Raw genomic sequence first — 26,143 nt, forward strand, 5'->3', positions numbered from 1 at the left:
AAGATAGCTGAGTGATCCCATTGCCTATCTCCCCTTTTCCCTTCTGAGTGGTACCTATTAAACAACAGTATTCATGCCCATGGGTTGTCTCTTCTGTGTCAGATTATCAACTGCCTGTAGCTCCAAGTTAATTTCTGAGCACAGGGGGAGGGAAGTCTGTAACCTGGACCCTCTGGTCTCCAGGGGCAGAGTGTGTAGGGTGCTGTGATGGTGGCACACTGCCATACACAGGGTGTGTGTGCTGTGGCATTGGGGCACAGTGTGCATGGTGGGCTGCAGACTTGTCTTCTGATTAAACTGCACTTGCCTCAGGCTCTCATCTCTGCCATCCTGGGTTACTGGTGTCTGAAGGCATTGAAATGCACTGTTGGGGATGTTTACACTAAGTGTCTTATAAAAGGCTCTCTTTCATCCCACTGTTTGGAGACACAACCTTCCTGTTTTCTGACTCTTTGCTTTCTACCATGGTGGTAATAACAGTCTGGTGAAAGTAGCAAAAAAAAAAAAAAATCTTTAAACACATGTTGATGTTCATATGTTTATGCACACTAGTCAGAATGTGATTTGGGAAATTCATGATTTCTCAACAGCAATGTCTTGCCCAGATGCCTCAGGACACTTTATTTCAAGCATCCAGAGTTTCAGAAAACCTAAGAGGATGTAACAAATCCTCTATATAGTTCCTTAAAATCTGTGTATGATGTACTGTCCACACCAGCTCTCTGGGATCTCAAATCTGCAATGTAAGATTATGTTTTTTTCTATTGCTATTGTTCACTGGCCATGAGGATGATCTCTGCAGACCATCCATGGGTTCAGGTGCTGATCAAATGCAATGGTGTTTTTCAGTCACTTGGTGAGGGGAGATTAATCTGCTTGAAACTCTAGACCAGAGCACAGCAGTAAAGCTAGAGCACAGCAGTAAAACTAGAATTATGTACACCTTTTTAATGTCATTAAACCCAGATCTTTTATTGGGAGGACTGGAGGCTGGCCTATCGATGTATCTCCTACAGTAAGGAAAGTCCAGGGTACTAAAGTGTTTAGAGTGACTTAAATAGTTTAAAAAACCCACCTAAACTAAAAACAAATCATTAAAAATAGAATTAGTGTTTCACATTTTGTATAATGTAATATAGAAACACTATTCAATTTCTTCAAACATATTAACCCTACAAGCAAAGAGCTAATGGTGCTGATGAGATTAAGAGGGTAGGAAGGGCTTAAAGCTCACGATCAATAATTTAGGGGCATAAAAAAAAATAGGAAGAAAGTCAGTCTATGAATCGATGAAAGGCAGAATGGTCCTAATGTTACTCAACAGTTGAGCACTTAGGATTTTTCTCAATATTTATCTAAGCAGAGTTTATGTGATTTCTAAGGGAAGACATGGAAGTGACTAGTTTGCAATAACTGGAGTGTGGTGTGACTTCATGCCCAGCTCTGTAATTGCAGGTCATGCCCTGATCTGCCTTCATGCTCTGGCTCTTTCCCTTGTACCAGGTCCCACAGGCAGAAGAGGCCAATCCAGAAAACTTGTTTTCCCTACTATTTTGGTAGGCAAGCTGTGAGATTTACCTGTCCTGCAGATCCCTGTGTGTGTGTTACCAGAAATCTGGGTGTGTGCTCAGACTTGTCTTGAGAGACACGGAGAAGTTGAAGATGTTGTAATGTATGTGAAACATCATATATAAAACCAGATATAAACACCAGTGCGTGCACACATCAGACCTAAGGACCATTGTGTGCACATCAGTGTGTATACATCAGGGAAACACTCAGGTCTTGTCATTTACCAAAGGAAACTCTTGCCAGCGTTTGCAAACAAAGCTCCATGAAAACCTCTTAGCTGGTGATTTCTGGAAGCATTGTGACTTACAGTGATGCGTGGGTGTATTGTTTACATTGTAAACATGCTTTATTTCTATTTTCTGTTATTATTGTAGCATGACTTTTAATGACCGGCTATTCCAAGTTTTAAAATATTTAGAGAGTCAAACCAACTATTCTATGTGTTGGTATCTTTCCATGACACTTTCTATAAAAATTTGTGTTTCCTTACTTTGGTTTCTTCATGAAGCTCATTAAAACTGCTTTTTCTTCCGCTCCTGTTACATTAAGAAAAAACAAACCAAATTTCTCTGAAAATGTAAGTAGAACTTAAATATTTTAAGCAGCTGTAGCTTGGAAATAGACTCTGAATACTGCAGCTTCCCCCAGCTTTCCTTGGGTGCGGATCTCACAGGCTCCAGTTCTTTCTAAAGGGATGTCTTCTCGTTTTTGCAGGGTGCCAGGGTATGGCTGCAGGAGCAGGACCAGCTGCAGCCATGCACTGTTGGCTTGTGTGCCAATGGAAATGTTCTCTTCACCTCAGATTATGGCATGGTAAGTGAAGTTTGCATGAGTTTGTTCCCTATGCCAAGCTGTAAGATGGATTTCTTGGTTTTGCATGACCATCATGTTGAAATTAATGAATGGAAATGCTGCAGTTCTCTCTGAAAAGTGACCTGGCTCTGTTACACCAAATATCTAACAAATGTTAAAAGGAGAAGATTGTTCTTCTTGTTCTCTTCATTTCTCTGCTACCTCACTTTTCTTGGTTTCCCTTGTGCCATCTTTGAAGGAGTTGCATTAACAGCCCAACAAAATCATTATATTGGCTAAATGCTCCTGGAAGGAGGCAGCTCCAATAGCCAGGCAGCCCTTCCTGCCAAGCTGTGCCACTCTAGGGGTGCTTGTGCTCACCACCAGCTGCTTCAGCAGCTTTTGCTGTCAGCCATTTGGCCAGGGGCACGTGGCAGTGGGCTCCCTGTGCCAGTCAGTGTGTAAAGGCAGCAGAGATGCACAGGACAGCTCAGCAAGGCAGCCAATCTCCCCTGAGAGCAGAGCTCTCCAACAGTGATAAGAACAAACTTCTTTGCTGCCTGATTTCCAGCCCTGTGCTCCTCGTGGTTCCCTGGTGCAGTACTCATGGAATAATATTGGTAGGAAGGGACCTCTGGGGATCATCCAAGTCCTCAGTGAGTCAGCTCGCCTGGCTAACCCTGGGAAAACTATCCACAGCCTTCAGGGAGGTTCTTGGTGAGTCAGACTGGTGCCTGGGCTGGGAGGAGGATGGGGAAATGGGCAGGAAATGTGCCCTCCAGCAGTGAGCAATTCGACCTGCTCAGCTGTTCTGGTGAAAGGGCCCTGCAGGTGGCTGCTTTGTTACAGAAAAATGGACAGGTTCTCTTCAGCCTCTTACCTGGCAAACAAAGGAGGGCACGGGGGGAAGGGGATTTAGAGCCCTGATTTCTGGAGTCAGTGGTAGGACTGCCATTTTTCAGTCTTGCCTTGAAAGACTTGAAGTCATCATTCTTTTATAAAAAGCCTGATTTGTTTTCCAGAGATGGAAATTCCCCTAGCAAACACAGTTTTTTTTAAATCTGGTTACTGTAGTCTCTTAGACCCCTTCTTGAGGAGTTGACTTGTTTTGGGAGTGCTGGATATCATAACACATTTTAAGGGATCACAGGTAATGCAGCAGCCTCCAGAGGGACAAAAAATAGTGAATAGTTCTGTCACTTTCCCAGTTCTGTCTCTTGTATGTGCTGCTGTGGCCTCGTAAAATCTTTCAAACTGGTCTGGCACCTCTGAAAGGACACCAGAAATCCCATTTTAGGGCTGTCTGTCACCTCCAGCCTGTGCCCTGTATGCTGGAAAATATGCTCAGGAAAATGCTTGGTGGCTTACAGGTGTGGAAGAAAAAAGGTGGGTTTGGGTTTTTTTCTTCCATGAAACAAGAAACCACTAGGCTGGAACAGCATGTGCTTTATGGCTTGTGGACTAAAAGCTCATGGTGATCATTAAAGGGCTTTCTTTATTGAGTGCCAGCCACAAGAGCTGTCCTGTGCTTCCCTCCCCTGCCACATCCATTGCTTCATACCTGTAGGAGGGACTGGCACTCCTACCCTGGGTGAGAACTCTGATAAATGCCTTCACTTTGGGTTGGGTGGGGCAGTTGATCCCTCTGATTTTTAGGAACCCCCAAATCTAGTTGTCCTCATGTTTGCTGTGGCCCAGCGTCCCTGCAGCTCTTGCAGCTCTGAGGTGAGAAGTCCAGTCATGCTTCAAAGCTTTTGTTATTTGTTTTCACTTCCTTAAAAACACCTCAGGCAGTAAATCCATCAGAAATGTGACTTCCTGGGAGGAAAGGAGGAGCTTTGCTTGTGAAACACAAGATTGGAAACCACGATCCAGACAAAACAGCCAAATGCTTTATGGATAAATATAACCTGGATGCCAGGTGGGAGCTTTGCTTATGTGCTCAGGATGGCACAAATGGATGGAATTGAGTTTGAAAAGGAATCATTTGTCCCTTGCTAAGCCCGGTGAGCAGCACTGGCAAGCCTCATCTCGGCTTGTTTGCTGCCCAGATTTTGCTTTATCTTGACCATTGCAGAGCCTTGGAGAGAGTCATGGCCATTTTACCCTCACTTTGGGCTAAATCTGAGGCAAATTGAGTTTATCACTGGTAAAAAAGTAGAAATCTTTGGCTGTGAGCTGCCTGTTAGACTGAAAGCTGATTATTTTCCTTCCCAAAAACAAACACCTGCTTATTAACACCTATAACTTTGTGTTTTATATGTTAGCTTGTTAAAAAAGAGATATTCTGGGGGCAACTTTGCTGGGAGATCAGTTTGCCTGAGTTCTTACTTGCTTCAGGAAAAATCAGCTGTCATATTCAGCTCAGTAGTGCTGAACATCAGCCTGGCATTCCCTTCCTGGAACACGATGATGGGGGAGGATCTTTGAAATTGCCCTCCTGGCAGATTGCTGGAAGCATCCAGGAGTGAGCAGTGGGGTGACAAAAGCTTCCTTACTGGGACTCTGAGGGTGGAGCATCATGCTGTTTGTGTCTCAAACCTCTGAGCTCCTTGAAGAAAGTCACTTTGACAGTCTTGGGACATGTGTCTGTGTCCAGGAGCATGGATGATCCTTGTAGCCTGTTGGTGATAGAGAGACTGGAAAAACTGTTTCCTGGAGGGAAGAGAACAAATGAAAAGTTAGCTTTCTTCCAGTGCCAGGGATGACCTGAAAACCCTCCCAATATGTCACAAGTGTCTTCCAGAGGCACAGAGCCATCACCTCCCAAATCTCAGTGGGGCTGGAGGCCCCAATCAAGAGCTCAAGACAGGTATAACATGATTTTCTAAGCCCTACTAGCAATTTACTTGTGCATTTAGGACCCCTAAATACACAAGTATTTAGGTGTCCTAATTCCTGTTCCTCTTCAGGGTTCCATTTCCTTCCATGTTATCTACAGAAACAACGAAATGAGCTCTGACCCATCACTTTTTGTGCATGGCAGCCTCTGGGCACAGGTACTGCCAGCTCCTGGTATCTTTTAGGACACTTGTCCACTCAGCTTTTTGTCTAAATGTTTTCTTAATGATTCTCTTCTGGCCCAAATGGCTGCAAGTGCTGACAGAGCAGTAGTAGATGAGTAAGTACCAGGCAGATATAAGGGAAGATCACATCATACTGTTTTTTACTTGTCCTCTTCCAAATTTTATGTAAGTCAGTGGACAACAGAGAGCCAGGGTCATTTTCTGCCTCCTGGTTTGAAAGTGCTGTATTGATTTGTTCCTGAGAGTCCAGATGTTGTGTATCTGCAGCTTTTACTCTCTCCTGAATTTAATTGTCCCATTCTCCCTTTCTGCTCCCTCAGTTTTCTTGTGAAAGTGCCTGAGGTCTCCACTCTGAAGAAGACAAAAAAAGTTTTTCTTTTTTTAGAGTCATGCTTTCAGATTGGGGGTCCTTCTGCTGGCAGTCAGACCTCTCTGACACTCAGGAGCAGAACTGGAGTGCAGGAGCCTGGAGAGAGCCTTTTTGCTGGACTGGGCTTTGTTTTACACTGATCATGAAATGAACTGTGTATTTTTGAAAGCCTCCTGGCTGGTGAAAGAAGTGGGCTGTGAAGGAGCCTACCAGTGCAAGAGGCCGAGTAGTCCTTGCCACACAGGTGTGACTGCTGAGAAATGGGGCAAACACTCCCGAGGGACTGAGGCAGCTTCTCCTCCCCAGCTCCCTCCCAGAACAGAGCTGCTCTTGTGGTTGTGCATCGTGGTGCTTTGTAGGGGATGCTGTGCTGGCTTGTTGCTGCCCTGCAGTGGCAGGGTGCAGGCTCAGAGCCCTGGGGTGAGCACCTGCAGTGTGCTGCAGCTGTGAGCGCCCTGCGAGGGACTGGCAGGGGTGGCTCGCTGGAGGGGGCTGGGTGACCTCATTCTGTCTGCAGCCTGCAGCTGCAGGGACAGCCTCTCCCCAGCACAGACAGAGCCTGAGCATCCAAGGAGGTGGGCAGGAGAAACCACTGAGAGCAGCACTACAGATTGGAGTTGGTTCTCTGTGGAAGCCATCAGATTCTCCCTGGCACTCAGGAGGGCTGACAAGCAGGGATGGGAATGAGGCAGAGACCAGAGACCCAGGAGAGGAGGAAAAGCACAAGATTCTTTGGAGGGGTTACTGTGGACCAGTTTCCTTCTCCAGGATGCCTGTATGAAGTCTCCCATCTGTCTCTCTTTGGGTCTTACCATCTAGCACAGCTTTGGTTGCTGGGTGGGAGATGGCACATGGCTGAATCCAAGAGTGGGAAGCAACTGAAATAACTTGCGTGAAATGCCAGCATCGTGCTTGAGGAGGAGGAGGAGGAGGAAGGGAGGGCTGGGATGTGCATGTGGTGGAGGGGAGCAATCACAGAATCTCAGGGGGGTGAAGAAGATGACCTGATAAATGAAGAGTGGGTTATTGAGGAGGAGAAAGCTCTAGCATGAAGAAGGATGCTGCAATTGAAGCAAGATGAGTGCAACTGCACGGAGAGATGAGCACTTCCTAGAGCAGTGATAGAAGTTAATAGGTGTCACTGTACAAATATTTTGAAAGCTGTATCATACACATACATGTCATCACACAGAGAGAATGTCACTACTTGATTTGGCTTCTCATGTGCTTTGCTTTCCTTTGCTCTTGAGATGACAAACTCTTCCAGATGCTCTCTGGCTGCTGCTACGGAGAGTGCAGGGCCAAACTTGCAATGTGAATTAGCTTTTCCTCTACTTTCCCAAGGTCAGAGACATGATCTCACCTGTGCTTTTTATGAAAGACTGTTCCTGGTCACTTGGGAGCAGCTGCCATCATTATTCACAGTCATGAGTGCAGTGTGTAATACCTGTCTAGCCTAGCAGCTGGAGGCTGGTGCCCCGCTTCTGTTAAGGGGAAATTAAGTAACCTTGTGTTGCTTTGTTCCCATCAGTGGTGAAAGTGAGAGATTGACTGTGTAGCAAAAGAAGGGAGTATGCTGTACAGTTTCTGGCTAGAGGGCTCGAATATGTAGGAACAGGAATGGAAGAGTGACTGTAAAAGTAGGGAGCAGATCTGTGTCTTATTTATTTCCTTTTCCAGTGCAAAAATATAAAGGTGCACATTTCTGGTAGCAAATCAGACCATGTGCTCAGGTGTCATTAGACTATTTGTCCTTCTCCCCGTACTTCCAGGTGTTCCAGTACCCCAAAGCCACCCTGTCCAGAGAAAAGGTCTTACCCATGCACCAGACCAGCATTGATGGGGTGGAAGACATGTCCATGCTGGGAGATCTGCATGAAGCTGCCATCCTGCTTAACCTTCACCAGCGCTACCAACAGGGTAACATCTATGTAAGTGCTCTTCCCTTTTGGCTTAGTGGTTTTTGTTTAGCTTCAGGGCTGCCACCTTGAATGTGAAGTACTGATGTTATCCTTGTCTCTTGAGGATAGGAATTGGAGGGGATTTCCTGCCTTGCCAGCTCCATCATCCCTGTAAGATCCTGCCCTTATCAGAGGAGCCTCTTTGCCTCTGTGGAGGAGCTTCCAAAACATGAATGTTCACCTCTGAGCTTCGTGGTAACTGCACAGCTCTGTATCCTCTGTGAACATCCATGTTTGATGAGCTGTCATTCACATTCCCCAGGCTCCTCATTATGGCTGTTCCATGGTTTATAAGGCCAAGCAGAGTGGAAGATGCAATGTACACAGGGGGTTGCTGAGTATCCCTCCTGATCTGACAGACAAAGATGCTGCCTAACAAAACTAGGAATGCAAACCTGTTGCCCAACTCTTCTGCTTTTACATGCAGTTATGCCTTTTGGGGTTTTTTTTTATTGCTCTGCTCTCCTTGCACAGATGAATGAATACTTATAGCATCTCCTGATTTCCCTCTCTGGAAGGAGACAAGTATTAGGAAAGGGACTTGTGAGGAAAAGCTCACCTGGGATGAAACATCCCTGAACTGCTGGGATGGCAGTGCTCTGCTAAGACTTGGAGAGAACAAGGAATATTGCAAAGACTGTCTTACCTTGCTTGTCCATGCTATATGCACACAGAGTTTTCAGAATATGACAGAAAAAATGAAAATCTCTGTCTGTGTTGCATAGCAACCGTTATCAAGGCAACCAAACCATATGTACCTGTATTCCAGTAAATTATCAGTAAAGTGACCTTGTTTCTGAACCACCTCCTGCACTGGATGCAGAGGAAACTGTAAATAATTTTTTTTTTTCTGTAGTCACCTTTGCCTGTCTGTCAACACAGTCTTGTGACCCTGTGACAGAACCCACGTGCACACATTATTTTGATGGCCCATATCCTTGCTGCTCTTCTTGTCCTGTGTTTGACACATGCTATGTGTTTGTGCAGCTTTTGACCCATTTGGGTATATTCCTCCTGTTTCTTCTTCCTCACACCTTAAAATGCAATGCAGGATGCTCTTCCTTTTCAGTCTGTGCCTTGTACCAGAAATACCACACCACCAGCAGTGTCATAGCAGCCGTACCTCCTTAAGCCTTTCAGCTAGCTCTGATGTGTCATTCCTTCTCTTATTCAGCATTAGTTCTGTGCCTTCTCCATCTGTGCATAAAGGTGTTAAAGTTTAACACCTTTACACCTTTGATTTTTTGCTTTTGCATTGTACATGAATCTCAGATGTGCATCTCAGGTCTGAATTTTGTGGAGATGTATGAAGAGGCCTAACCTCTGTAACATGCTCAGCACTGGGAAGAACCCCTCAGTGTAGGATTATTAACCCCACCATGAGCTCCCAAAGGGGATTCTTTCTGATCAGGGAGTGTAGGTAACAGTATATCTGGACTGGTCTGGCACCCATAATTAATTTACTTCAGCAATACTGACAAGCTCAACAGTACCTTTTGTTTTCCAGATAAATACTATTCAAGCTCTACCCAAATGTTGAAGGAAATTATGTGAGCACAACAGCCTGCATTTTCCTTCTTTATTCTCACAATTCCTGTATTCCTTTATAAAAGTAGACCAAACATAATGTGAGTGATGCAGAAATGAGCCAGGGGCTGTACTGCCACATTTTGTGCTGTCCTTAGCAAAGCCATGCCTAACCATCCAAGTAGGATCTATTGTCCTGAATTGTCCAAGTAGGATCTATTGTCCTGAGAATTAGACTTGCTCCATGTGGCTTGTCCTGCTCTGGAGACTTCTCTGGGGGCAATTATTTTGCTGATAGAGTAGCTGGTATGTACATGGTTTTACTGCCATTAAAAATTATGGATAGAAATTGTTTATAAGGGAATGCATGTGATGAGGAGACTGCAGCTCGATGGTGGAAAAGTTTTCTAGGAACACTTTTGAAAGAGATGGCTGTACTGGAAGAAGTTATGGAAAGGACTTTCCAGAAGTTCTCTGGAAAGGAGCTCTGTTCTTAGTGAAACTACAATGAAAATGCAAACTGAAACATCTGAGAAGAAAAGATGCTGTGAAGGTCTGGGAGGAGAGTTAGAATAGACATTTCTGTCTTAAAGTCTCTGGACAGTGCCTGTTCCTCAGCTGCCTGTACAATGCTTTCCCCCAATTCATGTTTTGACGTCCAGTGCTTTCCTCTCTCTCTCCCCCTCTCTCTCTCTCTCTCTCCACCTCTCTGGCCAAAGATCATCTGCTTCTTATTGCTCTCATTACCAATTAATTATATTTCTGCCCACAAAGGTCCCTGTCAGAGGGTCCTCAGGACTTGATCCCTGATAGTGTGTTTATACTGATTATGCAATTTGGCCCAGGTGATTTCCCCCCACGATGATCTCTGAGTGCTCCTTTAATAAATGAGTTTTAAATATTTTGGTGACCACAGCATCTTATCAGTCTGGCTTCTGGCTTCAGAGCTTGGCATTGCTATGGGCTCAGATTTCATTTGGCCTGATGAGTCCTCCTTGTCACCACGTGTTTAATTTACAGCTTCTCCAGCAGGTCCATTCAAATGCTTTTATATCTGATGGGTGACTTGTAGTTAGTTCATGGTTTGGAAATAATGCTAGATGTTGTTCCTGACCACAAAGCCTGGCACCTCCTGCAGCAATCTAAGTGTTTATTTGGCCATGTCTGCTGAGAATGAGTTCCTTGAGTAGAGCAGTCCAAGATGTCCCTGTGAGCGAGGCCACCACACCAGCAGCATGGATGTTGACCATATTACAAAGCCATCATTAGGAGAGAGGTGGCACCATTGCTCTGGACTGCCGCTCTGAGAATAACTGGATTTGAGCTGGTTGGCTGAACCGAAAAAGTCATGCCCTAAAAAGCAAAATTAATTTCCTTCTCACTGCACAAAATAATACATTTGAAATTCAGTATTGTCGTTTGGGTATTTTATTTTAAATCTTGCTACCTCTTTTTTTGGACTGTGAGATTTTCAAAATAAATATTTTCAAAATAAAATATTTAGAAAATACAAAAATATTTTGACTTGAAATCTAGAGCTTTATCTTCAGCTGTCAATTTTGATTTACCAAATGATTTAAGCTGCACCAAACAGCATTTTTTCAGCAGAAGAAAAATTATATACTTTAGTGCTTCTTTGCACATGTGTGTAGTGTGTGTGTGTTTGTGTTCCAACTGTGTTCAGGAGGTTCTTGAACCCTGCCCAGCCCCCTTTGCTTAGGACTGCGGCATTCAAGGTACCTCCTGACACTCTTACAGTCCTGGCTCTGCTACTCAGCCTCAAGCACAGTGCAAAGTAGCTGGGTATGAAGATGGCTTCATGTTTTTAAATTTTGTAATCTTAATTTAACAAGGACAACAGGATAAGAATGTTATACTATAAAGCAGCAAAATTCAGTTTGCTCCATCCATACCCAGCTGTACAGCTCCTTCTCTGGGTTTGACATCTTTGCCAAATTGTGCAGCTCTCTGCTGAACCTCAGTGTCCTTATTTAGGCTTTCTCCTTTGCCATGACTTATTTCAGGGTCTGGCTTTGTTGTGATTTTTTTTTTTTCCCAGGAGCTTGCTTCATTTCCTTTCTGTGTTTTGTTTTTTCCCTGTAGACAAACATTGGTTCCATCCTGGCATCAGTAAATCCCTACAGAGCCATCCCTGGTCTGTATGGTGAGGATGCCATGGAGCTGTACAGACAGCACCGTCTGGGTGAGCTGCCTCCCCACATCTTCGCCACCGCTAACGAGTGCTACTGCTGCTTGTGGAAGCGTCATGACAGCCAGTGTGTTCTCATAAGGTTAGAGATGGACAACCAGCTACTCCATGGCTGCATCACACGCCTTGCTCCTGCTGTTCCATTTGCATTGACATCTGCCTGAGTACCCACACCACCCTCCCTGCCTTTGCCCGATCCCTGCTTGTCACAGCGGAGATGTCACATGCTTGTTCCTGGAGATCACTCCTGTGCCGTGGGTAGGATGGGCATCAGCTCTGTCTGTCCTGGATTTGTGAATGAAATGTGTGTTTTTTCTTAACAGTGGAGAAAGTGGAGCTGGAAAGACTGAGAGCACCAAGTTGCTCCTGAAATTCCTGTCAGCCATGAGCCAGACCTCCCTTGGGGCCCCTGTGTCTGAGAAGAGCACTCACGTGGAAGAAGCCATCTTGGAGAGCAGGTACAGTCACCCTCGTGGGCACCCAGAGTGCTGGGTCCGCCTTTGGGGGGCCCTGCCTTTGGGGGGCCCTGCCTTTGGGGAGCCCTGCCTTTGGGGGGCCCTCCCTTCTGGGTAGGGATGGAGCCAGACCTGGGTAGAGAGGATCACAGAGCTGAATGATGGCACAGCAGAGAAACTCGAAGGTTGCCTCACCCTGGCCGCTCTCCCAGCTGTACATGGATGGATTAGGCTTCTTTCCAACAGCAATGTGGGATGTGTCTCCTAAGCTGGAGAATTAATGCTCTAGCTCTGAACTCTAGCTGTCCTCACAGGGAATCTCTGTCATACTCTGGCTCCTGGTTTCCTCCACGGGCCCCTGCTTTCCCCTGGCCTCCCTGTGTTTCAGACTGCTGGTTTGTCTTGCTCTCAGGAGTCCCACAGGCAACCTGGCAGCTCTCCTGCTGTCCTGGCAAGTGATTTCATGGAGAACCATCCATGGGAGCTGGCACCAGGGAACAACCACCACCCACTTAAACCCTGATGAGGCATCAGGCAGGCAGAGAAGCGCCTGAATCAAATGTGTTTGAGAGAGAAGCTGGCAGCAGTGAGGGAATGGAGACACACTGCAGGGAAAATACTTCATGCCAGAAGAGGTCCTACATCCCTGAGGGACCATGGCCCACAGGTGACCCATGCTGGAGCAGAGAGATGAAAGGAGAAAGTATCTGCAAAACCTGAAGAAGAAAAGTGTGGCTGAGGAAGGCTAGTAAGAGGCAAAGAGCAGCAGAGAAAATAAGGAAGCAAAGAAAGACAGAGAGAAGCAGGGTGACCCCAGGCTCCTGTGCTGTGATGCTGGGGAAATTTTGAGGGAGTGAGTGCAACCTGAGGTATAAAAGAAAGCTGAGGCTAAGAAATGGAGGACAGTGTGTGTTTGACATCAGGTAAGCCTGGGGCAGAGGCAGGAAAGATACATCTGTTTTGTTGTTTGTGTCCTTGTTTTCCTTCATACCTGAATTATATTAAACAAATTACATTAAAATTTCCCAGACTGTCTTGCCTGTGGCTGAAGGGCTTTGCTGGTAGTCCTGCACTTTGGTACTGTCAAGGCTGAGGCTGCAGATTAGTCCCAGATGGAGCCTATGATAGTTGCAGAAACCTCCAGAGGAGGCAGCTGTGAGAGCACTGTGGGTTTTAGGTCCTTATAAAGCAGAGCAGCCTTGAGCAGAAGGGCTGCTGCCCTTGGACCTGGTGTTCCAGAGACTGTTGTTGGATGATTTATCCTTTGCAGGTGTGCAGGTCTTAGCAGGCATGGAGGCAAATTGGAAAAAGCTCTGAAGAGCAGTACAGTCAGGACTCAAGATCTGCAAAATCTGCTTTAAGGCAAGCAGCTTAGAAGGCTCAAGCACTCTTAGCAGTGAAGTGATAACTTGACAGTGGTCAGAGAGCTTATGATGCTGGGTAGGTGATCCCTGAGTCTGTAGGATGCCACAGCTGAGAGCTGGAGTGAAGTGAGAGATCACAACCTGTTCCACGAACATCTCTAGTGCTACATGAACTACTGCAATGGGAATGCAAGAGAATCTGATCTGTCACCTTTTCTCTGAAGACAAGAAGCTGAAGGCCTGGCCCAGACCCAGAAGCTGCTGCCTCTCCTGTGGACCCTGCCTTATGTGTTTGGAGTTCAGCTGCACTTGCTCTGACATTGGCCCTCCTCAGGTTCACTGAAGGTGGATCTTCATGCTTGCAGCCCAGCACATATCAAGGAGCAATGTTGGATTCTTTCTCAGTTTCATACAGCATTGCAAACAAAGTGTTCATCAGCTTTCTATAATTTGCTTGTGTTGGAACTTCTGTGCTTGGTGTATTTCTCACAAATCAGGCTTTCAGAACTCCTTTGACACTGTTGATTTTGTCTCTTTTTTTTCTTGAAAATATCCATCAGTTCATTAAAAATTCTGCTAACTTTCAGCTTTTTTTCTTGCTTGCTTCACTCTGAAGCTCCCTTCTGCATGTTGGGTGCCACTGCTGACAGCATAACCACTTTTCCTGCTATTCACCCCCCAAATCTTCACATCTTTTTGTCTTCAACTCTGCATCTGAATCCTGAGCTGCATATGGTGCAGTCTTTCTGAACTCCAGACTTCCTTTTCTGGTGCCCTGCTGAAACTGGTTCCCATTATTTTGGATGCATCCTGCCCACATCCAGTGAGCAGCCAGCATCACCTTCCTGATGTGCTGCTCCTCCCTGCAGTGCCCTTCTGCCTCAGGTGCCACACTGTGATGTGCTACTGGCACAGCCCATTTGCTCAGCCCAGGCCCCCTGCCCTCATTCCTGGCTGAACCAGCTCACCCCATCCTCTGCCTTGCAACTGCTCAGACACCCTCCTGCTCATTTCCCCCCCTAAGCCTGAAAGACTTTGCACTCATGTGTGTGAGCCCATTGCCAAACTGAACTATAAAGATATTTCCTTGTGCTTTTCTTATATAATTCAACATGATTTGGAGCCACAAAGATTGGCTGGCTGGCTGGCTCCTGCACTCTCACTGCATCTGTGGTGGTCATATAACATAACCTTGTTCTCCCTTTTCCTGTTTGTGCCTGTTAATTTTGTTGATTCATGGCAGTGGTGTGGATATTTCTGTGCAATGTCCTTATTTGCATACTTGTTTCAGAGGTAAGGGTCATGGAGTTCAAATTCTCCATGGCAAAGAACTTTCCTGATCTGTGCACCCAGAGTTCTCTGATTGGCATTTCAATGGTTGTAGTGTGTTATAAGAGAGGAATTTTTATTTCTATCCTCGTTACTTGAAAGCAATTGTTTCAAGAGATGTTGGAAAAATACTGCCTGGATTTTCCCGAAGGTTGTTGACTATTTCCTTAAGCACAGCTCTCCCTTAGCTAACACTTGCAGGGTCTGAAGCCTTCTGCAAACTCTAGGGTATCTCTAGTTGGGGTTATTTTTTATGCTGTATTTACAAACTTGTGAATAATCCCATATCTCCAGTGGGACTGCACAATAGATCTGTGGAGATGTTTAAAAGCCAGGATTTCTCAGGGTAATAACAGCAATAATTTTTGTTTAAAACTATGGATGTTTTAAAATCAGTCATGGAAACATACAGACTGTTCCTGTAGCATTTTTGTGATTCCTTGCTTGTCAACCCTTCAGATTATTTTAGAATTGCCCTAATTGCAGAAATGAATATTTTAATCCTGGATTCTGTATGTCAGTTTATGTGGTTTAGGCTTTTCCCTTGTACTGTTCTGTGAAGCAAGTACCAAGCATTTTAACTGTTTTTTCCTGAAGATGGGAAGGTGAACAGCAGACAAAATTCTTCAATTTATGGCTGGTCTGATGTTTGGTGATAGATTTTTTTTGCCCTTTTTTTTTTTTTTTTGACCTGAAGTGGATGATGATACTCTCTTAAAATGCAATTTCCAAATCTGTAGTGTGTATATAGTCCCTCTACTTGGAAACCATGTAGCTTATATCAGCCTAAGCAAGATTTAGGCAACAAGGGTTTGTGTGTTCCAGTATCAAATTTAAGTACCAAACAAACTGTTTTATTACTGCTTGTTAATTTGAGGATGTTTGCCTGTGATTTTAAGAGATGGTTTATCAAAGGCAGAAGGAAAAAAGGTAGAATGAATATAGAAATATGTGGTTTAAAGCTACAGAGTGTTTGCCAGATATGTTTGGTGCTTCTGAAAATCCTTGAAAAAGTACACTTGCATTCATGGGATGTGCTGTGTTGAGGACACAGCCCGGCTGGCTCTTGCCACCTTTCATTTCCTCAAGCCACACTTCTGGGGAATGCCCTTGGCAGTGTGAGCACCAGCTGCCCATACTGACTGGGGACTGATTTAATTAACTGCAATCCCAAAGGTTTAAAATTTATCTAGCAGCCTGTTAAATTGCTCTTGCCATCCTTCCTTTCCCTTGAGCTCTTCCCGCTTGTCCAGGCTGGTGCTGTAACAAATAAATCTCTCGTGGCAGAACTCAGCATGCAAATGTCAAAAGACTGGGCAGACACTTTGTTTTAATGGTGTCCCATCACTAATCATATCTTCATTGCCTTGTTTCTACAGCCCCATTCTGGAGGCCTTTGGAAATGCCAAGACAGTTTATAACAACAACTCCAGCCGCTTTGGCAAGTTCATCCAGCTGCACTTCTCTCAACATGGGCACATCCAGGGAGGCCGAGTAACTGATTGTATCCTTTTCTGAGCAAAGAGGAGAAGGAGCTCGGTGTAGGTCAGGAAATTCCTCATCAAAGTTCTTCAAAGTCAATTTATAGCTGTGGGCAAAATTGCACCTTAAACAGGGAATAAGTGTTTGTTTTGTGGCTCTGCATCACCTAACTCTGGGAACCTTTTGTCTCACTACTGCATTTGGTAGGGGCATAGTTTGACTTTTCACTTTGTTAATCTCAACACTTGATACTTAAAACCCTGGAATTTTCTACCTGGGAGGATGCCCTAGGTTGATTACATCCTGTTTGCTCCACATAAAATTGTTCACTTATCTTAGCTCTGCCAATGAATTCGTGATTGAGAAAAGTGAGACCAAAGTAAGAATGAATATATTCTGCACAATATTTGGGTGCAGAAGAGAATTATGAGTCCCTGTTTTGGGCTGTCATCTTCAGTGGACCTTGGAACCCTAGTCATAGAATCACAAAAATTTCAAGTTGGGAAGGACCCGTAAGAATCACTAAGTCCAACTCCCTGCTGCTCTCAAGACTACCTAAAATGAAATCATAGGACTTATGAACACTGTCCAGATGGTCCTTGTACTCTGACCAGCTTGGTGACATGACCACCTCTGTGGGGAGCCTGTTCCAGGGACAAGAAGGACAGTGAAGATTGGACATAGTCAAACTGTGTTGAGCCATGACTTTCTTCCCTGTATGGCCAGGTACCCCTCTCCCAAAGGCTTTGACATATCTTTTGTCTCCATGAGGGAGGTAAAGCTGCCCTGGCTACATTTCCTGATGTATGTTCAAAGCTGCTGCTGACTGCAAACCACACCAATTGGCTCTGGAGTAGCAGCCAGATGAATTTACTGCTGTTGTAAATGACAGGCTTGGATTGTTTGGCCTCTGCTCTTTGTGCTGTCAGGAGATTTAAGATAGTGGTCTCCGGCAGGAGCAAGGAGAACTGATGCAAGACTTGCTGTGAGCAATGCAGGCTTTCAGATAAGAGTGGCCTCTAATCCTTCTAGGTGTCCCTAATGTGGCTCATCTTTTGTTAGGTTATCTATGCTCTACCTGGCCCTGCCCTTTTAAATATCTCTTTGGCACATCTTACCTCCTTGGACAGCGAATAGAGAGGATGATCTAAGATGATGTTTAGAACCACTCTTTACCTGATTTCCTAAGTGTCAGTTATTTCATTGTTTGTTGCTGGTTGCAGGGTTCATCCCAATGTGTCTAGAAGATTTTGTGCCTATCATCAAGAAATCTGTGCTTCTGTCACTTGGATGTTTTTTCCTTGACATGCTATTCAGATTTATTGGAAAAGGTAGGTATCACCTCCACAGAGTGCAGGGTGAGCCCTCTCCTCAGAGAAGGTGTGGCGGTGCCAGATCACCTCCTGGACGAGGCTGTCTGCACTGCAGTGTGTAGACATCAGCTCCTGAGCTGTTACTACTGCAACTGTCCCAGCTGAGGAAGAGGCAGAGGAGCCTCTGTGTGATAGATACAGGCTGGGTCTATCACAGCCTGTTCTCCCATCTTTGATAAACTCTGTGCATTACAAAGAGGCTCCTAGAAAGAACTGTTTACCAAGGAGAAATGGAGAGAGAAGTACCTGGAAACGCAGCTCCACAGAGAAGCACATGGGGTACAACTCCAAATGCAGGCATCTCTGACTGGATGTAGTTTACTTTGGAGTCAGGAATTCACTGAGGAGCAGGGCCAGAACTGACAAAGTTCAGTTTGGTAATGTGGATGCTCAGTTGCACAGCCACAAAGATCTTGATGTAGAATTTACTTAGGCATCATTAAATAGCAAGAAACCCCTCTTGTGCATTGGCCCTGGAGATTTACCTGTATCCTGGTCCTCTCTTGGCCTTTGCAAACCACAGGTCTGATCTTTTTCTGCTGGCTACTCTTGTGTTCTTTGTTTCAGAACAGGGTGGTACATCAGAACCCCGGGGAGCGGAATTACCACATCTTTTATGCTCTGCTAGCTGGTGTGAGCGGGGAGCAGAAAGGTAATTTCATTTTCTGGGATATGTCTCTTGTCCTGTTTCCAGTCCAACATGTGAAGCAGGTATAAGTCAGTTAGAGCATGGATAGTTCATGTACTTGATGTGTAGCTTCTTCCTGAAGGCCAGCCATATGGTGATTTTGTGGGAAACAGAAAGGAGATTTAAGAGAAAGAGGCTGAGGATGACAAAAATTCCTTATGAGAGAAGACTTCAGGCATTCTCTGCTGAAGAAAAAAGTATGTGCAAAGTGATGAGGTGATGGAACTGGATAGAGGCATAGGAAGGGTAAAGAGTCTTGATTCAGTTGCTGGTGGGAGCTGTTCAAGGAGTTCAAAGGATGGACTGATAGATGTATTTTTAGAATAAATCTTCAGTCTAGGTAATAGTAGAGAGAAGAATTACAGAGACCAGCAATGTAGTGGAGGTACTAGAGTACTACACAAAACATGTCTTTTGTCTGAACAAAGGGTTTATAGCTCTGTACTTGGAGAAGAGAGGTGGGTCTGAAAAACTGCACACAGAGAAAGTGTCATCTGCAGCCTGTGGACAAATCCTCTTTGTAGTGCAGCATTCCCCCTAACAACTTTTGTGTGTGTCTGTCCCAGGCACTGCTGAGCACTGATGGTGTTTCTGGAGAGGTCACATAGGCAAGCAGGAACATGTTACAGTTGTACTCTGGTTTTGAGGACCTGGGGAATTTCTTTATGCTTTTGGTTTCTGTGTGTTAAGATAATCAGATGGAAGATTTGGGCCTGACAGAGTAGAAGGGAGTAGGATTTCAGTTTTAGGGGGTTACGTGCAGGAATGGCTACTTAGGTCAATTCAGAGATCAATCTAAAGCAAAGGAAAATAGTGGGGGATCATAAGGAAAATAGTGGGGATCATGGTTATTATCAATTGCTTAGGGAAAACATACAAAACAGATTCTTTTCTTCAGCAGATCTCTGTTATTCCTTCCCATCTACTTCTCCAAGCTGGTGTCCCAGGCTGCTTCAGTCCCTGTCTGTAATATGGTTTCGGCTCTTGATCATCCTTGCCTCCTTTCTCCATTGATGGTTTAATTCTCCTATGTTCTTTTCAAAATGGGGGATCAGATCTGCAGACAGTGTTTAAGATGTGGTTGCACAGCAAATATACAGAGCCCTAATTCTGGTTTTACATTTAGTTTTGTGAACTCTGCTCAGTTTTTAACTGCTGCTCAGCACCGAAATGTCTTCAGAAATCTGACTGTGACTCTCTGAACTCTGTGTCAAGTGATGATATCTAATTTAGAGGTCATTACCATATGTATACAGTTAAGACTATTTTTCTGTACACTTTTGGAGCTAGAATTAAAAGTTTTTTTCTTGAGTCAATTCAGTATTGAGATATTCTTCAGAGACTCTGCAGCTTGGGATTTGACTGTTCTAAATTATTTTGCATACCATCTGCAAGCTTTCTTACAGCACACCCTCCTCTTCTGTGAACTAAAAACTGGTTGTCTCTCCCCTGCCTCTTTTTCTCCTGTTGCAGAGAGCCTCTCCCTGTGTGAGCCAGAGACTTATCGCTACTTGAACCAGTCTGGCTGTGTGACTGATGAGAACCTGAATGATGTAGAGATGTTCAGTAAGGTCATGGTGAGTCCAGTCCTAACTCCTCCTGAACTTTTGGGCACAGTCTCGTGGACTAAACTTGCTGCAGGGTCTAGATCTCACAGGCAGAATTGATTTGCCCTAAGCCAAAATTTGGTGTTCAACAAGTCCAAAACTTAGCTAAAACAAGACTCAAAAAGTGGCTTTAGTGTACAGAAATGGGGGAATTTGGGAAACAGTCAATATGAGTAATAATTTAGAATGACAGAAAATTTGGGGGAGTAGAACCCCACCCCATAATGGTTCATGGGAGCCTCCTAGATAGCCTGATTTAGGGAACCTCAGACTGACCATTAGAAGGGGAAGAGTTTGGTCTGAAGGTACTGTTCTCCAGAAGTATTCCAGTGAAGTTATATCACCTCGGCAAATCACCTATTCTGAAATATTACAGAGATTTAACAGACACCTGTTTAGCAGAGGTTAAGGGATTAGCAGGATTAATGTGCAAATTCATGTTTTATTTGATAGCACTTGTTGGCCTGGAGGCTTTAATAATGTAAGTGAAACCGGGCAGGCAAGATGAGTAGAGTCAGCTTAGCATTTCAGTACCTCCTGGTTAGGTGTGACTTAAGGGAGGGAAGCACCTGTACAGCAGAATTTCCAATGGCAATATGGCATTTATTCTTCAGCTGAAGAGATGCTGGAGGAAAGAAGGGAACTAGAAGCCCAGAGTCTCCCACTGACAGGGTGCATGCATGAAGACTAGGTCCCACCTCTCAAAGTCAATTTATGCCCCAAAAACCCTGGCTCACATGCAGGCATTAGGAGGGAATGTGCCATACTTCCTCATTATCTGATAATCTCTTTCCATCCATCTAACAGTTAATGCTGAAAGCCTGGTTTTAAATCTCGCTGCATAAATCTACTATACTAAGAATGAATTAAGGGGGTTATGTGGATCAGAGTAAATTAAGTATCTTATATGGATCCATCCTTCAGAGAAGAAAATAAGTGAGAATGTGGAAGCCATCCAGTAACATCTGTAACCTGTGCTGCCAGTGTTCAGGGTAGGATTTCCTCACACAGGCACAAACATTCTCTTTCTTGTGACAGACTGTCAGTGGTGGCAGCAAAGGGCAACCTGAGGATGGGGACAATGCCACCTGTCTTAGGTGGCAATAGAGTAAATGTAAGAGAGAATGGGAGACAGTAAAGATCATTGACAAATGTATAGCTCAGAGAGGTGCTGTGCCATCCCATTTCATTTGTATTCATGGTGATTATAATTCTGAGTTTTACATCTTACACACACTGGACCTGTCTCCAGTGGTTGCATTGTACCTGGCCGTGCATACAGCTAACATCAGCTGTTTGGTTTTGCACAGACTGCCATGAAGGTGGTGGACTTCAGCACTGAAGAAATCAGAGACATCTTCAAACTTCTTTCTGGCACACTTCACTTGGGAAATGTTGAATTCATGACGGCTGGTGGGGCCCAGGTTACAACAAAAGCAGGTAAGTAGGACCCTAGGACCTTGGTAGACATGCAAAGCCCCATAAAGTGCCCAATAAAGCCCTCTCCCTTTTCCTTTCTCCCTCTGTTATGCTGGTCTATAGTACCTTCACCAGTGGGTTCCCTGTAGTTGAACTCTACAGAAGCATTGCCACAGGATGCATGGCTCCCAGGTGCCAGTGGGATTTAGTTGGTCCGTGGCCCTGTGATCCATTTGTGCTCCTCAGTATTCTCAGACTGAGTCCACAGCCTCACAGCTTCTCTTTTGAATTGAAAGAGATGGAAGAAATAGGATCAGGAAGGAGTTTGAGATAAAAGTGCTCTGTTAAGAGACTTTCCCCCATCTTCATTTGAACCAGTTGCTAGTGTGCACTCTGTTAAAATTATTTAATCTGAGTTGGTCTGCAAAGCAAGTCCCAAAACAGACAGAAGCAATAAAAATGTATTACAAGGGTTTCAAGTCTTAAATTAATTGCCTCTTTTCTTAACACCCAAGTTTAGCAATCCCGTGCTCAGACTGCAGTATTGTGCTTTTACAAAAACATCTCTTTTCATGCAGTGTTTTGCTGGTGCTGAGTCTTGCATGTTTTTGGAGTCAGGAATTCACTGAGGAGATATGTTTTTTGTAAGAGGTTTTGCTCTTCCTGTTGTCAGCAGGAAGGCTGACTTACATGAGTACCTGACTGTGCTCTATAATGGGTATATGAGCCTCAGACTGGGTATGGGAGCCTACAGCTTTGGGTATGCCCAAGAGAATGAAGTAAGAGGGAGTGTGTTTTGTGCTGGGTTTTAGTCACCTGTTTTGTAGAAGTCCCTGGGATTTTCTCACCACGCTGTAAAAATGTCCCTCTGAGTGATGGAGATCCATGCAGGAGAAAAACCTGTGTCTTCCTTTTAGTGCTGAATGTTGCCAGTGACCTCCTGGGCTTAGATGCCTTTCAGCTTTCTGAAGTGCTGACCCAGAGGTCCATGATTCTGCGTGGGGAAGAGATCAGCTCCCCTCTCACTGTGGAGCAGGTAAGTGTCCTAGTGTATGCTTCCACTTCTGCCACTTCTGCATTTCCAGGCCCTGAGTCTTCCTCTCTGTCACCCATTCCAGCCTAGGACCTCCTGTTTCTCAGGTATTTTGCCCTTATTGGTAGCTCAGGTCCCAGTGTTGACTCTGCTTTTCAGGCTTTACAGGGGAGTTCACCTGCACAATACTGGTTTTAAGTCACCTTCACTCACCAGGAGCTGGTAATACTTGTGTCATGCAGAAGGTGCATTAGATGCTTTGTGGTAATTGCATGTGTACGTGCTTTAACCTGCAGAACTTCCAGGTTGCACTGTGTTTACTGGAAAGCAAAAGCTGGCATACAGTTCTCACAAAACATCTGGCAGATGTTGGGCTGTTACCCCATAGCAGCTTCTTTCTGGATCCATACAACCACAAAGGAGTACTGAATAAACTGATATGGAGCTCTTGTGGTGTTGCTGATCACTTGAGGGCACTCTTGGTGTTTTAGGGCATGCACAGATAGGGCATGCTCTGTCATAAATAAAACACAAGACACTGGAAGACTGGGACTACTATTACTAGGATGGAAAAGGCACCATGTTATAGCAAAATGAACATCTGTAATGGAAATCATGCGCTGGCACAGACTGCAGAGGGTTATCAATCCAACGCCTACATTGGCAGAGAAGCCAGAGTTACTAGACTCTCTCTGATGGATGTCTGTCTAACTTTCCTTCAGATTTCCCATGGAAGGAATTTCACAGCATCTTTAAGTATCCTGCTTTAGCTGCAGTGGAGTCTGGAGTTGAAAAGATTTTCCTCATAATTTAGATTACCTTTGACATCCCAGCTGTCCACCTTACAAGCTTTGGCTTCTGTGAAGTTTTTCATGTGGTATTCTCTTTTCTAAGCTAAACAATCCAGTTCCTTCAGTGCTTCCTTGTAAGTAATTTTCTAAATCTCTTTGTCTTCTGTCTCTGTTTTCCCACATCTTTTAAGAAGTGGAGTACCCCTAACTGGGCACTGTGTTCAAGCTGAAGTCTCAGCAGTGCTCATTATGGTAGAATAGTTGCCTGTTTTCTCGCTGTAGACACACATGCCAATATATCACAAACCAAGCTTTGCCTTTAAGAAATGGTCTCCTTTTTCTGCATAGTCTGTGACCTTTCTTTGCAGTGAAATTGTGTGAAAAATATTTTTTGGCCTGAAGTCTGTGGTAGATTTCCTCAATATCAGACACCACAGTTTTCTTCTCAGCTGTCTATTCTAAATAAGCCACATCTTTCTCTAGCAGTCTGTGAGGTTGGATAACAGATAATGCCAGAGGCACTTCATGCAGTCCACAGCAATGGCATGCAGGTGTAGGATTTACAGAGTCTGCCTGAGCAGAGCTTCCCCTGATGCTATAGCTATTCCTCACATGTGTGTGTACTGGACCCCACACTTACTGCTTGGAGCCCAATGAAGTACCAAGGCCACAAGAAAATTGTGATAGCAAGTGGTTGCTGCCATTTAGCTGTGGGCTGTACACTGGGCCTGTAAAGGCTGTTCCTGCCTAAGCCCTAAGTGCTGCACCCACCTATTCCCACTTGTGGTGGGGTAGCACTGCTGGGGATTTCTCATTATGTAATGGGCTCGTTACCCGTCTGAGCTTTGACGTTTCAGTGGGCTGAAGGGATGAACTGGCCTAAAGGCAGGCAAAGCTGGCAGGATGAAAGGCACCTTTGAGAATCTCATTTGAGCCATATTATGGGGAAAGTGACTTTGCTTACAGCTGGATGGGGAGGTCCTGTTCCTGGAAAATGTGTCCAACTTACTGCATAGCCAGATACACTACAGAGGCATGGCCTTGGGGGCATTCTTGGTCCCAACCAATAAGGCAGATCATCTGATGGAGAGAAGAAATAGCCAGAAAAGGCGTGTGTGCCCGTGCTTTGGAATGTTCTCTTTAGTGGAGAAGGGAGGTTATTCTGTGTCAGCTTTGAGCTGCTGAGAGGAAATTGTACGTAGGAAGAGAAAGGAGGAGAAATGTGGTTGGGTGAAAAGGAGGATCTGGCAGGCTGGGCCTCAGAAGTCTGTGAGACACTGGAAGGGATCAGAAACAGCTGGCTTGTGCCACTAGCAAAGAGCTCATGTTATTTAGGGCTGTAAAACTGAAGGGGGCTTGGGTGCATTCGGAAGATCTGTCATTGCTGTTCTGGCCTGCTGAAGGAATTGCCCTGTTAGTATCACAGGCAAGACAGGGGAAACAACCTGTAATCTATTTACTGCAGTTTATTTATGAAATTACAAGATTGCAGCTTTCACCCTACTTGATTATTTCATGTACTGGCTCGCTCACCCCTCAGCATTACATTCTCTGGAATTCTCTAGATGTCAACTTCTTTTCTCAGTTGGGAGTTTGCGGCTTGTCCAAGAGGGTTGGGCAAAAGCTTGTCTGGGTTTATATTGTGCAGTTGCAGTTATCAGTCTCAGGTACTACCAGCCAAGGTCCTTGGGCATGCCCTGACATTTATCTCCATGTCTCTGATCTCCAGGATCTTTCCCTACTTCCAGCATCTTTCTTCCAGTCACGAACTTTGCCGTCTTGTCTCCTGGCTCCTTTTTCTGTCCTCTGAGATCATGTCTTCTTTTTAGGGGCCCTTATTTTTGGGCTTCTCGTCTTTCCAGAACCCTAAACTCTGGTTTCCTATTCTAAACAGTGTATGTACAGAAGGACAGCACATGATCAGACTCCCAATTTGTGGTTCTGTCTCATGTCTCTTTATTAATTGGAGGATTTAAGGTGTGCCTCTTTTGTTTGTCCAAGTGTTATCAAAATATGCAACCAGCCCATTCCTGATAGTGCAGCTATCAGGTAGTAGGCTTTTGCTTGAGATACCAGAAGTTTGATTTTGGATGTTCATCCACATGCTTACCTACACTCACTTATCTCCTGCCTGTTAGTGATTGCAATTTAAGTTATTTTTCCATGTGTGACACTTGGTTTTGGTATCTGAATGGATGTTGGGTCAGCTTCAGCAAAGTTTCAACCCATGAACTTCTGGGGCATGTGTCCTGGCTGTTGGCCAGCCTAATTGGATTCCTGTAGGATAAGGCTGTTTGCAGGAATGTTTTGGAAAGGGAATTTTTGAGGGTAACTTGGTGACAGAATATTCTGTTAAATCCTGTCCTACCAGTTTTTTGAAAACTGAGCAGACACCCATTTGACAGCTCTGCTAGGAGTACTGAACCGAGATACCTTGCCTGTCACTGCAAATGTTGGCTCAGGTGATAGAGATTACTCCTGTGGGCTTAGTTGTGAGGTATTTTGCCACCTTCCCTGTCCTAGCACTTGTTCCAAAAAATGTCACTGATTTTGTTACTTCCTTCACCCTCTCAAGTGCAGTTACCCAGAGATTATGGCTCGTCTGTGTGTGGCCTGGCTATCTGAAAACATGTTACAAATAAATACTGCATGATACACAGCCAGTACACAGGCTGAGAAACCTGAAGAGGAGTGGAGGAACCTGAAGTTCCACAGAGATTCATGTGGCCCTTATGCCTTCTGTTCTCTTTGTGACTCATTTTTTCTCTCTGTATTTACAGGCAGCTGACTCCAGGGACTCCCTCTCTATGGCACTCTATTCCCAGTGTTTTTCATGGCTCATTAGCAAGATTAATACAAAGATCAAAGGCAAGGAAAACTTTAAGTCTGTGGGCATCCTGGATATCTTTGGCTTCGAGAACTTTCAGGTCAGGATTTCGTTTTTTGTGGCGAGGGTTGGTTTTGGAGATGTTGATGCATATTGGAAGAAACTTTGGTGGGTTTGCATCCTGGTAAGGATAGCATAGGGCATTCTGGAATCTCTACCCTGCCACTTCCCCCTGAAAGCAGAAGGATATATTTAGCTGCCCATTTCTGCCAGCCATATTCATACAGGCTGATGTTCAGGGTCTGGTTTGTGATACAG

At 44.8% G+C, this 26,143-nt stretch overlaps 1 protein-coding gene across 1 annotated transcript in view; it reads left to right on the plus strand.

Annotated features, from left to right (window-relative positions):
- LOC103814679 (unconventional myosin-X-like) overlaps positions 1–26,143 on the plus strand; it is an 89,356-nt gene that overhangs the window by 11,878 nt on the left and 51,335 nt on the right. The window contains exons 2-12 of the mRNA XM_030241521.2: positions 2,287–2,385; positions 7,533–7,691; positions 11,352–11,539; positions 11,781–11,915; positions 15,985–16,109; positions 17,405–17,418; positions 18,028–18,112; positions 19,622–19,725; positions 21,066–21,195; positions 22,092–22,210; positions 25,779–25,925. Coding sequence (XP_030097381.2) covers positions 2,287–2,385; positions 7,533–7,691; positions 11,352–11,539; positions 11,781–11,915; positions 15,985–16,109; positions 17,405–17,418; positions 18,028–18,112; positions 19,622–19,725; positions 21,066–21,195; positions 22,092–22,210; positions 25,779–25,925 — 1,305 coding nt within the window. The remainder of the gene's footprint in view (positions 1–2,286; positions 2,386–7,532; positions 7,692–11,351; positions 11,540–11,780; positions 11,916–15,984; positions 16,110–17,404; positions 17,419–18,027; positions 18,113–19,621; positions 19,726–21,065; positions 21,196–22,091; positions 22,211–25,778; positions 25,926–26,143) is intronic.

Source organism: Serinus canaria, chromosome 7 (genome assembly GCF_022539315.1).
Source record: "Serinus canaria isolate serCan28SL12 chromosome 7, serCan2020, whole genome shotgun sequence".
NCBI classification, from domain to species: Eukaryota; Metazoa; Chordata; class Aves; order Passeriformes; family Fringillidae; genus Serinus; species Serinus canaria.